The following is a 15,389-nucleotide window of genomic DNA, read 5'->3' on the forward strand; positions in this document are numbered from 1 at the left end:
CCCCCCTCCCCTCGCTTCTCCGCGCCGCTGCCTACCTTTCTGGAGCCCGTCACCGCGAACCCGCCGGGAGCCCAGAGGAGATACCTCGAGTATAACGCGCACCCAAACTTTGATTCCTTTTTTGGGTAGAAAATTTTGCGCGTTATACTCGAATAAATACGGTAATTGGTAACCATGAGCATTAAAAAGCATTAATCAAACAAATCTGTTGAATTAATTGCAAAGTAAGCCTTAAAACAATTACAGAAAATGCACACTACTACAGTGATGATTACAGGGAGAGAAAAACTGATTACATCTATTCATTCTATTCACTGATTTGTATTACTAACTACATCTATGTGTATTAAACAATGCTTTTCAGTTAATTTTCCATAAGTATGCTTTAATTAAAGAAATGATGGATTTGTTTCACTCTCTTGAGTTTATCTATTCTGTACAGAAATAGAACATTTTAAACATTTTTTTTTGCTGTTAAAGTTTTTTTTTGAAACACGAAATAGCATAACTACAACATGTTGCTTTTCTTTATTAACTGGCTTCCATCCAGACAGGCATTTCTGTACTTTATTTTATTTGCGTTCTGGTACTGAGGAGATGCCTTTGGAGTAAGATTGCAACAGGTCTTAGATAATATCAAAGCTTGAACTGTCATCAAAGCCTCCAGTTCTGCTTGCTTGACAACCTGGAAGCTTTAACTGGAGACTTTAGCCTTTCTTACTGTCCCTAAAAGCTGATGCCAGGTGCGCTTCTTGCGTTCTTGCTTGGGCTTGTCCTCTGTCCTACGCTCAGGGATTGCACTCTCTGGAAATTCAAGCCTCATGATCTCAGCAGTGGCTTTTAGACTTTGCATCTTCTCTGGATCATCAGCAGGTTGGGGAATTTTTCCTGTTGGAATAATTATGAGTCAATTTAGAATATCAAAATAACTAATGTATCCATTAATGGATGAATTATATAATCTAAACATTGACAAGATGCTGCTGGATCTTATGTATCTTTGAAAGGATCTAGAATGCAAGGTATGGTATGTTCATTTATTATTCCCCAGTCAAGGAAGGCAAGCCAGCAAGTGGGCAGGCAGATAAGCATGTGTGAAATAGCCCCGGACTTGATAAACTGTGAAATCATATGCCAGAAGTAAGCTACAATAAAACTTATCTTGCTTGAAAAGAAATTGCATGAACACACCACTTTGTCCTCCTGCTACCAAGAATCCATGCGAAAATAGTGACAAATAGTTCATTTGCCTTCTTGACTAGCTACTATTCACATTGCTCTATTCTAATTGTAAAAGCACCTCAGTATATAGTCATAAAAGAAGGACAAATATGAATTGGAAAGCCATATCCTATTTTTTTTATGAACCTGGGGATGAATCAGGAAATCTTGTAGGGTGAATCCACCAAATGCTGGTGCCAAGTATACTCCAGCCTGATAAAATATACAGGCTACACAGAAGATTGATCAAATGTTATCATATTTTGCTTTGCATAGTTTTGTTTCCAGGGTGATAGAATAGTATAACTAAAGAAAATTAGTACATATTGTTTTATTGCTTTCATGTACACAACTGTCTTTTCAAGTCCCTTGTGCTGCTATCACTGTTATTTTTTAATTCACTTGCCTTTTTCTTGTTTCTGTTTGTTATATTTCTTTCCAAGCAATCATCAGATATAATTAATGTCAGAAAAAGTTCAACATAATCAAACATGCTTGGCTGTATAACATCATTCATGGAAAACAACTCCATTTTTGAGTGAAGATGATACATATATTATTCCCTCGTTTTGAATGAATTGTTTTGCCAGAAGTAGTCTTTAAATTGACTGCTGAAGACTGTTTAGCTATGGGGCAGGAATTCTGTATTTACAGGAAATTTGGGTGTCAAAATTCCTTATGATTATCTTAAAATATATATTAACTGGAAAAAATGGAGATGTGCTATAGGAGCTATTTTTTTCTAAAGCAGTACCATGACATAATAGAACATAACATCAGCAATATTAACTCATATGATAGACTTTAGTTGAAAAGACAAAAGTAGGATTCATTTTCGTTTTCCAACTCAACTACTGTACCAAAAAATACAAGGCAGTCATGCAAATGATACTGACAGTTTAGTCTGTAGCTATATTCTCCACTTAGGAGGTGATGAAAGAACCAAACATGACCAAAATTTGGGAAATTTTGTCATCCAAATCTTTGTTTATGATCTTGGTGAGAAGACCAAATCTATTTTTCTTGAGTGATTCCACAATGAATCCAGTACAGAACAAGAAATTGCTTCTCTGAGATCTTCTAGAACTTGAACAAAACATTTAAGTCCATAACTACTAGCCAATGGTCTGACTTAATCTCCCTGCAGTGGGGAAGTAAATAACTGATGAGAAGGAGGCTGCTCATAAGAAAAGTTTAATGTCATAGGATATGAAACTGCATATGCATTTTCTTTAGATGTAGGATGTGCTTTAATAACATTCTAAAAGTCACATCTGGTTTCCATTGTAGGTCAAATTATATTATTTATAATATTATACAATCATTTCTGTTTGCAGCATCTTACACGGTTTGCTAAGATTGAACAACAGCAATAATAATGTTTAATAACATAATAGTAAGATTACCTTCATCAATGTCTATCTTCTCACACTCTTTTTCCCAGTTGTCTACCAAGATGGGAGAAACTAGTTTTGCAAACTGTTGTAGGGGACATGCACATGAGCAGCCAGGCAGAGTGATGGGATAAGGTTCTTTTGAAGTGTCATTTCGAAAATACATTTCAATAGTGTGAACTCTGATTTACAGAAGTCAGGGGAAAAGATAGGGGGGGGAGGAATGACATGTTGAAGGATCTTTTTCAAAAATGCAGTACAGATCTAAACATTCATTCTAGAAATGAGAAATATAATTCAATCATATGGAATTACAGTATGTCTACCTGATTCTTAAACTTTCTGATATGGAGAGGAGTACCATTTCATGAGACTGTTCTAAACTGCTCCAGAAGAGAACGGCCCCAGAAAGCTACTGCTTTAGCATAGAAAGATTAACTCATGGATATTTGAAGATTAAGTTCTAGTTTTCTCTTGCTTTTCTGTTTGAAGGAAAGCCATAGGAAGCTGCTGCTGCAAAGTATCCCTATGGGATGGTGCCATAACAGGGTGCACCCTGGATGGAAAGAGCAGAAATAAATCTCTCCTGTTCACCTATTAATAAATTGATGTTTGTGACATCCTCTATTTTGTGAATAGGGAAATTCTTCCTCTTTAATATAGTACTATTTCATCTCAAGCCCTAGCTTGCACTCAACATTCAAAATGTGGCCCTCAATGCAAAATATTTGCCTACTCTTAATGAAAATGCATGGATGCTATCATTTGATAACAAAAATCTATTGATTGTTAAGGATAAAGCTACCAGATCAACTGCAAAACTCCACATCCCTGTGATATAGATGCTGAAAACTTCTTTTTTTATTTTTGCAGCTCAGATTTGTCAGTCGTAGCTGAAGATCACAGTATGTATAGAAATAAGGTAGCTCAGGATCCACTAGTGTATTTCTGGGTGAGCTGCAGGATTTTGATTCCTTGTTTCTTTAACAGAAGCAATAATTACAAAGCCATTCCACATTAGGTTGTGGAAAAAGAAAGTTTTGGACAGGTAGTAGAATGTGTGTGTGTGTGTGTGTGTATCTGTGAACCTGATACTGATCACCCAATCTTGGAATGAATATGGATTCACAAATAACCTGTTTCTAATGTTTTTGTATATTTGCCCACCAAAGTGCATTTTGGGGAGATATCCAGGTGCTAGGAAAAATTGAATTGATTTTACAAGTATACCCTTCCCTATGTTAAATACTTGCCCATTTTCTTCTTCATATTGTTCAAAAATCTGGCAAGAGGCATAAGGTGGTAGTTTATAATTGTATATATTGAGTGCCATCTGCAGAGCACCTAAAGTAGTGTCATGCTGTAAAGTGAGAGAGAAAGGTATTTGTTAATATTATTGTGAATAGAATTACATGCTGATATGTATATGTCTAATATTGTTAAACTGAAAATACCTCTTCCTTTAATTATTTTTTTCTATAGTAAATAACAAATGTTGTCTTTCTTTGCTCCACATGCACACAGATATATGCATTAATTAGAGGTTATCTTATGCATTTTTCAAGTAGGACTCTTGTATCTTTAAAACAAGGCCAGGGAATTACCAAAACGAGGGCTCAATATTTTCAGGAATATTGAAAGGATGCTGGCAGGAACATATGGTGTTTTCTGTAGGTCAGAAGGGGAAGGAAGGAGATTGATTAAAGTAATTCATAATGGAGACAAAAGCATGAGAGAAACCTAGAAAAGGAAACATCAGCTCAAACCCAGAAGAAGGCAAAAGACTAATGTTGCCAGGAAAACTGAATAAGTGAAACATTGAGACAAATTTGAGGTCAGATAATGAAGCTCCCAGATTGGAAAAACATTGCTCTAGTTATTAGAGAAGAAATGACTGAAAAAAAATGGAGATAATGAGGTAGTCAGAACAAGCCATAATGAAGTCTGATGACTGATAGTGCCTGTATTCAAAAAAGACTAAGTTGGAACTAAGTTGTCTTGGAGAAAATGTATTGATACGGTTGCTAAGAATTGATAGTAACTTAATGGAATACAATTAATTAACCAGTCAGTCTCTCAATCAATTTTATTATTCTATCATAATTTTCTATCATCCAAATTAAGAGACTAGACCAGGGGTCCCAACCCCCGGTCCGTGGACCGGTATCGGGCCATGGCATGCCAGCAATCAGTCTGCACAAACAAGCAAAGCCCCAGGTGTGGGATGCAGGCAGCACACAAAATCACGCCCCCTCTGGTGCATGGAAAAACCTCTCTCCATGTAACCGGTCCCTCGTGCCCAAAAGGTTCAAAATCACTTTAATAAAGACTGTGATCCTCCTAAATTGTGGCTCAGCAGCAGAATTGTTATCAGTGTCTGCATCCTATAGTTGGTTGATTGGCTGCTGGCTGAATTTTAAAGATACTTACTGCAGAATAGACTACCATCTTTCTTTTCTGTGGAAATTGAGCTTCTGAGAACTTTTGTAGAATATCTTTCACAAGGAGGCCTTAATGAAACATAAGTGTTATTATTAAATATTCCTAATGCTTAGGTAGTAAGGCAGGTAGAATTTAGATCCTGAATATAAAAAGAATCTATTAAAGAAACTAATGCATGATAATATATAAGTATGCTATTTCCAGCAATTAAACCAAAATTAAGCATAAACATGCAAATTAACAAGCTTAAGCAGATGTCCTATTATAGATATAAATAAAGCATATTGTCCATAAGAAATACATTTCAAGATTTCTTATGACTTCTTATTTAATAATTTCAATAATTTGATATTTTTATTCTGCTAGATTCATAATAATTTGCCATTACAGACTTCTGTGAATTAGGTACTTATAAACACATTCATTATAATTGTAATGATGCAAACATCAATAATGTAACTTGTGAGGACAAAATTAAAAATATAAGGAATGATACAGTCAAAGTAAAGATTTTAACATTCTGGGACTTCAATGGAAAAGATTTAGATAGCAACTTATATGTTTATGCTTATTGTACCGTGGAGTATAATGAAAGCTCTAAATACAGGTATGAGACAGCTAATATGTGGTGAAATATACCAGAATAGCTATATAGGTACGCCAGTGAAGTGCAACAAAAATGAATCTGGAGTAATGACACTTCTCCACTGATGTAGCTGTCACAGTGTAGATGATTTTGCCAAAGTTTTAGGTGGAATAAAAAAGAAATGGATTAATTTCAAATCCTGTAAATCTCATCCTTTAAACTAACATACCATTGCCTTCTGGCCCATTTCATTGAAGAAAATATGGCATATATTAACACCCAATAATCGTCCATGTTTACATACTTTAATGCAAGGGCCCTTCATATATTTGTAGAGGGGGCCGTATTCTGGAGTGAAAGGGGGCACTGCTTACATACAAAATTGCAGTATTCTCCTTCTGCAATCTATGTTCTTCTGAATTTTGAAGATGAGGGGAAACCTGCATTCCAATGCTTCTAGTCAATTTTTACTAAATCTCCAAACTTCCATTTCTGGGTATAGTTCAGAAGTCAGAGATTATAGCTCCACAGGGCCCTGAGAGAAGTAGACTATCTGAGGTCCAATTAAGTTGAATTTCAATCCAAGTTATATACAGAGACAGCATTGATTGCTTCTGCTGATATCCTTTGGAAGAACTGGAATGTAGGTGGTATTGCTAGCGTTTCCTTGATTTTCCAGAAATTTTTGATACTATCACAATTATTGTAGCCTTCTGGATGGCTCTGAGGTTTGGAAGTGGGAGCCACAGACATTCTCATTTCTCCACAGCTGCTTCTAGTCAGTGTTGACAAGCATAGAGAGGTTCACCCTGAAGCTCCTGTTTTGTGAAATCTCTGAATGCTTTTCATCTCACCCATCCCTTTCAACACCTACATGAATCAGTACACTAGGTAAGATCATCTGTTGACATGAAGTCGGGCATAATCAGTACACTGATGATATTTAGCTTTAGATCTCAATCTCTGCTTGATCATAAATGCTGTTGAGTCTTATCTCAGCTGTTAGTCCAGATAGGCAGGCTTAAACTGAAGTTGACTGAATAGCTATGGGTGCATTTTCTTCAGTATTATTTTGTCTTCGATTTTGGATGAGGTAACATTTTCCCATACAGAAGTAGTACAGAATTTGGACTTCTCATGGATTCTAATTCCTGCATGAACCATAGATAGCAGCTGTGTCCAGGAAGTTCTTTGCAGAAACTCATCTAGTGTTCCAGTTGTGCTGTTTTCTGGACTAGGAGTTCTTTCTCATGATCAGTTGTGCCTGGTCACTTTGGGTGCAGATTATATTGCAAGGCATTACATGGAACTTCTCTTAAAGACTACTTGGAAACTTCAGCTGATCTAGAATACAATGGCATGAGTAATTGCAAGCATACCCTGAAATGGCCATATAGGACTTTTGTTATGTGATCTACACTGGCTACCAGTGAACGTCTGGGTGCTTCTGGGACCTTCAGCAAATTCAAGGTGCTGATGATATCCTAGAAAATCTGTTATGGTACAGCACCTGGCAATCTGACAATCTAGCTGTTTTCCCCTTTTATGTTTACTTTTGTTTTTTCCCCCCTTTATATTACAGCACCTGGAGTCAGTCTTGAAATGAGAGGAAGGAAGGAAGGAAGGAAGGAAGGGAGGAAGGGAGGGAGGGAGGTTGTCATTTGGCTATTACAAAGGTGTCTGACTTCCTTTTCTTTCACTTTTTTATTTTATTGCAACTGATAGCAAATAATATAATAGGAAAGCAATTTTTAAAAAATCAACAAGAATAGTAGCCCTATTTGTCTTACTGGTCTCACATTGCATCTGTTTGATGCACTGTTTGCAATATTAATTAATTTACAGGAGTTATTTAGCTGCCTAGTTCATATGAGGATTCCAAGGGGCTCAGAACAATCTACAAAAAAAAATAATAGTTAAACGTTTCTCTCAGGAACTAGGCCAGGAATCATCCTCGCAGGGGGAAAAGTCAAGTCTTTGTGGCCTTCTGGCTAAAAGAAAGCATGCTTCTGAGGTCCCATTGCTTGCTAAATGGCAACATTTAAGTGAGGGGAACAGGAAGGCACCCTCCTATCTAACCTAATAGAACAGGTAGGGAGAGGTAGTCCTGCAAGTAACTTGGCTCTGTGCCATGTAAGACTTTAAAGAATATAACCAATTGCACCCAGAATGCAACTGGAAGCCAGTGAAGCTCACATAGCAGTAATGTGACTTGGATGACCTGTGGGTCACCCAAACAGGGCATGCTATTGCACTCTAGATCTATTGAAGCTCCCACATGGTTTTCAAGGACAGCCCCATGTAGACCATGTTGAGAGAATCCAAATGGGAAGTCACTAAGGTATAGGTGGTTGTGAATGACTCTGAAATGATTTACCTGCTATAGAAGAGACTCTGCAGGCCATTGGCAGGATTCAAAAGGTCTGGTTTGGAACAGGGCTTCTTGTTAACTGGGTTAATGTAGTGTGCTAATCCATAAAATGATACTACACTTAAGTGCCATAAACAAAACCCCAATGAGTTATGGTTTGTAAACCATGGCTTACAGCTGAATGTGATATTGTCAAAATTTATTAAACCATGGTTAAGCAATCTGAATTATGAATATGATTTATAACCATGGTTTATGATTTGGCATTAAAAGTGAATCAGCCCATTTAATCTTATTAACTAACTAGAGTTAAATGCACTAAGGTTAGATGTCAGTTGACAAGACCCAAGCAAAGTTTCCAATAATTTAAAAGCTTTTTATTACTGAAAGGATAAAGCAAGCACCTACTTTTTGCAGGATAAGAAAAGAGACAGGAGGTAGAATAAAGCTACTTAAAATTAATCATTTTTTTCTTAATATTTGCATTTCATCAAATTTAAAATATTCTATTGTTTGAACAAAATTCTTGAAACAATGAGGGCAAGGGAAGGTGCTTAACACATATAATGCCATCACACAAATGATGTAAATTTATGTACTTGCATTAGAAGTCGTAGCATAACATGGAATTGTATTATTTGCACTTTTGTGACTTGTGTTGTCATGATGCTCATATCATTTTGACATCATCATGGCTTATAACAGATCTTACATTTGAACCACATGCCTATAGTTGGAAATGTTTTTGTCTATTCAGCTACTTCCAAGAGATATTTGGAAAGCATAGTGTCGTGTTTTGCACCTTAGAAGCTTCAAGAACTTGTATTGTTCATCCATAATAGTGAATGGTAAGGGACAGCTCCAATATCCACTACAATGAAGTACCAGAGCTCAAATAACTGTGAAAACAAACTTGGTTCATAATTCTATCAATTAAAATCCTTCATTGATGACTGCCCTCTATTGATTAAACCATCAGCTGTTGATTAAGGGATCAAAACTAATTAGAACATCAAGCATTTTGTGGCTCATTTAAGCAAGAACACATGATATAAAAATATGTATTTGTTACCTCCTTGAAGCCGTGCCTTTTCTTTTCTCTTGTAAATACCAAACAATGATGATAAGGATAATTCAGTAACCTCTGTCAACTTTGTCATTACATCTTCAGTTGCCCATTCAGGTAATGTATAATTGTGAATAGACTGCAATTTAAAAAAATATCATATTAAGTCCTTTGTCCGTTAAACACTTTGGATGTTTGGTTTGGTTCTCTTCACCTTAATCTTTAGCAGTTGTTCAAACATGTATCAAACATGGATAGATTTGCACATCACACAAAACTATGATTTAGTTAATCATGGTTTAACAAACTACAAATGGTTTGGCTCGTATAATAGCATGTTAAGTTATAGACTATAGTTTAAAAAAACAATTGCTGGATATTGCACTGCAACACTTTGTCAAACAAACCAAACCACACTTTAGTGTAATGTGTTAATAGATCAGGATCAGGATCAATCTCATGTTTAGAAGGAACCTCAGTTATTTACAGGTAGTCCTTGATTTACAACAGTTCATTTAGTGACTATTTGAATTTGCAATGGTATTGAAAATGAGTTATAATCATTTTTCACACGACTGTTGCAGCATCCCCATGGTCACGGGATCAAAATTCAGATTCTTGGCAACTGATTCAAATTTATGACAGTTACAATGTCCCAGAGTCATGTGATCACCTTTTCAGAAGATCTGTCAGAATCCAATTATATTTCATTTCTAGCTACCTACTCTGAAAAAAACCCATTTCTGCTCTCTCTGGATTCTGTCATACTACGAAGGGGAAGGGGGATGAGCAGGGGGGTTTTATGGCTCTCACTTCCTTCATTAAACTACAAAGGACTGGATGTTGATTCTCATCAAGAGGACTGACCATAACAATATGGCCATCACCTTTCATCTACTCGCCCTCTGAAGTCTCCCTTTTGCCAGCAGTGAGGGAAAAGGGGGGGACTGGGATCTGGGAAAAGAGAGGATGAGTGATCGTCGCCTGGAAGAACTGTGGGGTGGGGGGCTGCTTAGGAACACTTAAAACATTGAAGGATGGGAGAGAATTCCTCAGATCCTGTCTAGCACACCTGCAATCATTTTCTCTTAATAAAGATGCCTGTTGGAAGAGATATTCCAAGAGTTCTGTCTTCTTAAGATGTAAAGTGAGGTGGGTCCTTACAAGATCATTGATATTCTGATAAGCAAAGCCAGATTCACTTAACTTCCATGTTACTAGTTTAACAACTGCAGTGATTCACTTAATAATTGTGACAAGAAAGGTCATAAAGGGGGCAATACTCACTTAATAACTGTCTCACTTATCATCAAAAATTTTGGGCTCAGTTGTGATTGTAATTTGAAGATTATCTATATCCTGGAGTCTAAAACAGAACAGGATGTTTCTAAAATCTGAAATGCTCTTTTATTTAGCCAAAAAACATAGTTGCCTGGTTTTCACAGATAACATTGTCATCTGATCATTTTTTAAATTTCTCCTGTCTCCCTAGTTCTGGAATTTGTTTTCTATTTTTGGCAGAATGCCAGCAGCCTCCTGATAGGAAATTCTAGACTTTGTTTCATTCAATAACTTCACTCACTAAACAAACTGTAGCTTTTGCAAATTAAATTATTAATAAATATCCTATCTTTGGCAACATTAATTTTCAGGCAATAGAAATTATAGGCAATAAACATCATTGCAAAAAATAGGCAAAATACAGAAGTTTCATGCACAACAGAGTCAGATTAACCGGAGGAACCAGAAAAGTAATTTGAAAATCCTTTGATATTCAGTGAGACATTTCTCATTCTATTCAGGCTACACTAGTATAATTGATGTAACTTTTTTTTAGTTGTAATACTATTGTGTGATTAATTGTATGAATGAGCATTTGAGAATCTCTGCTTCTTTCTTGTCACAATTATAAAATTCTGATCTTAATGCAGAATAAGCAATTATGATTCATGGTACTTTTGCTGAACACTAGGATTGCAAATCTGAGTTTTATATTAAGCAAGGAACTTTCATTACTCCTAGTGGCATGACAGGAGTTAAAGGACTCTATGAGCCCATCAGTACTAATTCTTATAATGCTAAGCCATGATTTGGTATTTAATCAGTACTTCTTCCCTGTGTTCATATCATAATGATCATATTTCATGAATGATATAATAATGCAATAATAATATAGCAAATGTAATAATAAGATAATGATGAAAGGAGACATTCTGGTTTATAAACTTTGGCTTATGGTTTACCATTATAAAAGATCTATCTTACTAAACCTAAATTTCTCCTAAATCTATTTAATTTGTCTAATTGATTCAAAGTTTTACATAGGTAAAATGTGTACATGTTATGACTACATTTGCAAATGTCTGTTGAATTGCCAAATAGATTTGAAGGCACTTGATTCAATTTGATATGCTAAAACAAGTAGGTAATTCAGTTTAATAGTGTTATAATAGTTTAATTCACTTTAATCAAAATCAAAACTCTGCTTGGCTGCATTGCTTAACTATTATTTTTCATCCTACTGATCCATTCAGACAAACAGGGTAATGAACTGCAGTTAATACCTACCTTTCCAATCTATTTTCTCAAATGAAGTAATTGTTATGCCCTTATACTTCATCAGAATATGCCATGATTTCCTAATCCACTATGCTTGATCTTACCACTGCTTCCTATATACATTATTCGATAATTGGGAAAAAATCTATCTTTTGAAACAGCATAAGTAAGTAGTTGCAATATTAATTTATTAAAAAAATATACCTCACAAAATAGTGTATCTTGTACATGCCAGATTTTAAAATTCATGGGATTCTTGAGAACCGAAGCATTATAACCTGAATAGTAAGCCATTGTTTTGATGAATTCCTGAAAAGAGATAAGAACAGCATCCTTAAAAGGTAAAGCAGCACACCAAGATATATGCTCGTGCAGGTTGTGATATGATATACAGGACTACAACAGGATTGTATACAAGTATGTTCAGATCAGGTTATAGTCCTTGGAACTAAATAAGCTAATCACTTGCAGGGATGAAATTGTATATTATCTAAAACAGTCTTTTCCAACAGAATGCCTTTCAGCTGAGCTGAACTTCAACTCCCATAATACTTAGCTAAAAGCAAGTCAAATTTGGAATTATGCGACTGCAGGGCTAAGGTATCTGGGTGGCATTAGGTTGGAAAAACCTGCTGTAGTCCAGAATCATTGCTTAGCTTAATTGTTAAAAGTTGAGATATGAATAATCATTGCATTCCTCTTCCTGTCCTCTTTTCTAAGCAAAGTTTAATGCATTGTTTAAGAACCTAACCAGTTCTGAATCTATCAATTGTAATTTTCTGTTTCAGACAAAACAAAACAGATTGACACTTCACAATTGATACTTTTGAATTTTGGGCATGAAAGCAAAGATTGGAATAGCATATATAAATTTCCAATAAAATATTTCCTATTAGTCATTTTTAGTGACCTATTGGAGAACTAATGAAAATATCTATCCAATGATAACCCCTTTTTGGCCAATCAAATAGTTGGATGCATTACATTTGATTTATACTTTAAAATATAAAGTAAAATATAATACGTTGAGGAGATGCCCTGTTTCAGATCCAAAGACAAAAGGGTACTTTGGAGCAGGCATTGGCACTACCTTGACTCAATGCTTATTTTCCTGGGAATATGCAACTACCAGACAACCCCAAGAAAACACATAGAAAGTACCAACAGTGTGCATCCCTGCTTTATAGCAGATTTCCAGCTTCCTGGGACACAAAATGCTGGTCATTCTTCTGTGGGAAGTCAGCCCCCAGAGAAGGAAATATTAAAAGGGCAGAAAAATATATTTCCTCCATGAGACAGAAAAGCATGCCCAGTTTGCTTAATAGCCAAGCTCTGTACAAATGCAGGTGTAGGAGGGCCTGGCTAAAAGCTTAGGAAGACAAAGACCTAAAATCTGCATACCCCACCTGAGACAGGACATGGTAGGATTAACTCACAAAGGCCAAAGGGCACACCCAACTCAGGTCAGAATACATGACACAGGAAATATCCTCAAAGTTCATGCCACAGGAACAGGAAACAACTCCAAACAAAAGGCTTCAGAGGGTATAAAAATCCACTCCCCACATGTGCTCAGCCCTTTTTCTCTCCTCTTTCCTGTCAGAACCATTAGGGTTGCCAGGTCTGCTTCCAAAAAATAGCGGACAAGCGGGGGGGGGGGTTAAGTAGTAAAAAAAAGTAGACTGTACAGCTTTAGATTACGTACCATTTCATCATAAAGCTTTTGAATAAAAAAAATGTCCACTATTTTGTAAAAAAAAATAGTGAACATAATGTGAAAAAAGTGGACTGTCCACTCAAATAGTGGACACCTGGCAACCCTAACCATCTTTCTGTCTGGCTCTTCAATAAATTGCAACCTTCTTTCTAAAGCAGTCGCCATGTTGTTTATCCCCGGCTTGGATGAATCATGATGAAGACTTTTCTTCCGACACTTCAGTAGGTCAATGTCAGGAAATTATTTTTCTCTCTCTCTTAAACTTAAATCTTAAGTCTCTTTTCTGATGAAGTAACAGGATACAGCATTATAATGGAGCATTTTTTCCATGTGTGCGTGTGTGCGTATGCATACTATTGAACTAGCACAATCATTATTGGTCCTCTTCTATACAATACATGCTCAGTAAATTTCACACATTTCAGGCCTATAGAGCTCCTAGTGAAATTCAGGCAAAGAAGTGCCTTGTTTTGCTCTGACAATTAAGAAAGCACTTCATCCACAGATGGCATTGGAAGAGACAATCCTCTTTCAGTACAGTTATCCCACACAGTAATGATAATTATCAGTAATAAAGACTCCATTTTTTGCTTGCTTACTATAAGCACCAAGACCTTTTTGTTTGATCCTACCAGGTGTGAGAATGACAAGTCACTTTGGGTGGGAACAAAATATAGAAAAACTACTTAAGCATCTTTCCTCCACCCAATGCCTTCCAATAGTGCCCAGGATGCCCATTCTGTATGGCAAACATACTTGATAGATGCCCTATTGGAAGAGGTTAAGCAACCTAACTTGCATTGTAACATTCTTCTTTTAGTTGTAAATAATACTTCAACAAGTAATATTTTAAGACAACCTTTATCCTTGTAACTATTTTTTTATTACCTCATATGGTTTAATTTTTTCCTGGAATTCATCTGATGCTACGGTTTTCTTCAAAAGCTCTATGTAGCGTGGACATTGAAAAATTGGATAGCGTAGTTTCTGAAATAAAACAACGAGACTGTTACTAATTTTTTCTTCATCCTTAAGGGATTTTTTTTGATAATTATTTACACTGGGTTCAGACCTTGCTTCTTTACCAATGCTTTATTGAAAATAAAGAGGCAGTCACTAAATGACTACTATAATCAGTATAATAGTTCAATGCATGTTTCTAGTGCATGAGAATATAACTGTTATGTCCGGAGAATAATGGCGCTTGAGACGAAGCATTTCTAACAAGTCTTTATTCTCTGCTTCCATTCTACGAACAACGACAAGCCCAGAGGCGCGCAAGCCTCTATATATACCCTCCAATCCCCGGGCAATTCCAACCAATCACAAGGCAATCCTTTCCCGCCTTGCGCATGCGCGCAAAGCCGGCGCCGCTCAGTCTGGTCCCGGGCAGCTTTTGCAAATGCCCGGGACTCTTGCAACTTCCCGCGCCTGCTTCTGCAGGCACGGGACACAACACCCCTCCCCCCTAGACAAAATAATGCTGCACCCAACATGGATGCCACCTTTGGTAGAAGGGTGTGAAGGAGCCGTGGTAGCGTGGCGAATCATGTTGTTTTGTAGAAACTCCTTCTGTCGACCCAGGCAGACCGCAGCGATGTGGCCTTTCTTTCCGCACGCTCGGCAAATGGCAGAACGGAACCGACATTCCACTCGCTTGTGGCGACCCCCGCATCCGAAGCAACGAACCTCAGCTGGGCCCTTGTCCTGACGATCTTTGGACCTCCTCCCAGCTGCTTGGTACCGCTTGTCCACCTCCTTGTGGATGGTTGCATTCACTGGAGCGCTTCGAGTGGGCCGCAGAATCTTGACCGCCCCACCTGCAGCTTCTTCGGCCGAAACCTCTCGCAGAGCATCTTGGAAGGAGACATCTTCCCTGGCGAACAGCCTCTGCTGTAATTCTGTGTTCCTCAGTCCGCACACAAAACGATCGCGCAGTCTTTCCTCTAAGTCCTTGAAGTCGCACGGTTTAGCTGCTCTTCTCAAGGCCGCAACGTATTCTTTTGCTGATTCTCCAACTCGCTGATCTCTCT

At 37.0% G+C, this 15,389-nt stretch overlaps 1 protein-coding gene across 1 annotated transcript in view; it reads right to left on the bottom strand.

Annotated features, from left to right (window-relative positions):
* Positions 1 to 694: 694 nt before the first annotated feature.
* LOC107293514 (prostatic acid phosphatase) overlaps positions 695 to 15,389 on the bottom strand; it is a 30,771-nt gene continuing 16,076 nt past the window's right edge. Inside the window, exons 5-11 of the mRNA XM_015822670.1 lie at positions 14,245 to 14,343; positions 11,844 to 11,948; positions 9,087 to 9,219; positions 5,046 to 5,125; positions 3,869 to 3,975; positions 2,628 to 2,797; positions 695 to 888 (exon numbers count right to left, since the gene is read on the bottom strand). Of these exons, the coding sequence (XP_015678156.1) occupies positions 695 to 888; positions 2,628 to 2,797; positions 3,869 to 3,975; positions 5,046 to 5,125; positions 9,087 to 9,219; positions 11,844 to 11,948; positions 14,245 to 14,343 (888 nt within the window). The remainder of the gene's footprint in view (positions 889 to 2,627; positions 2,798 to 3,868; positions 3,976 to 5,045; positions 5,126 to 9,086; positions 9,220 to 11,843; positions 11,949 to 14,244; positions 14,344 to 15,389) is intronic.

This window comes from Protobothrops mucrosquamatus, unplaced genomic scaffold, assembly GCF_001527695.2.
Source record: "Protobothrops mucrosquamatus isolate PMUCROS unplaced genomic scaffold, P.Mucros_1.0 scaffold_177, whole genome shotgun sequence".
NCBI lineage: Eukaryota > Metazoa > Chordata > Lepidosauria > Squamata > Viperidae > Protobothrops > Protobothrops mucrosquamatus.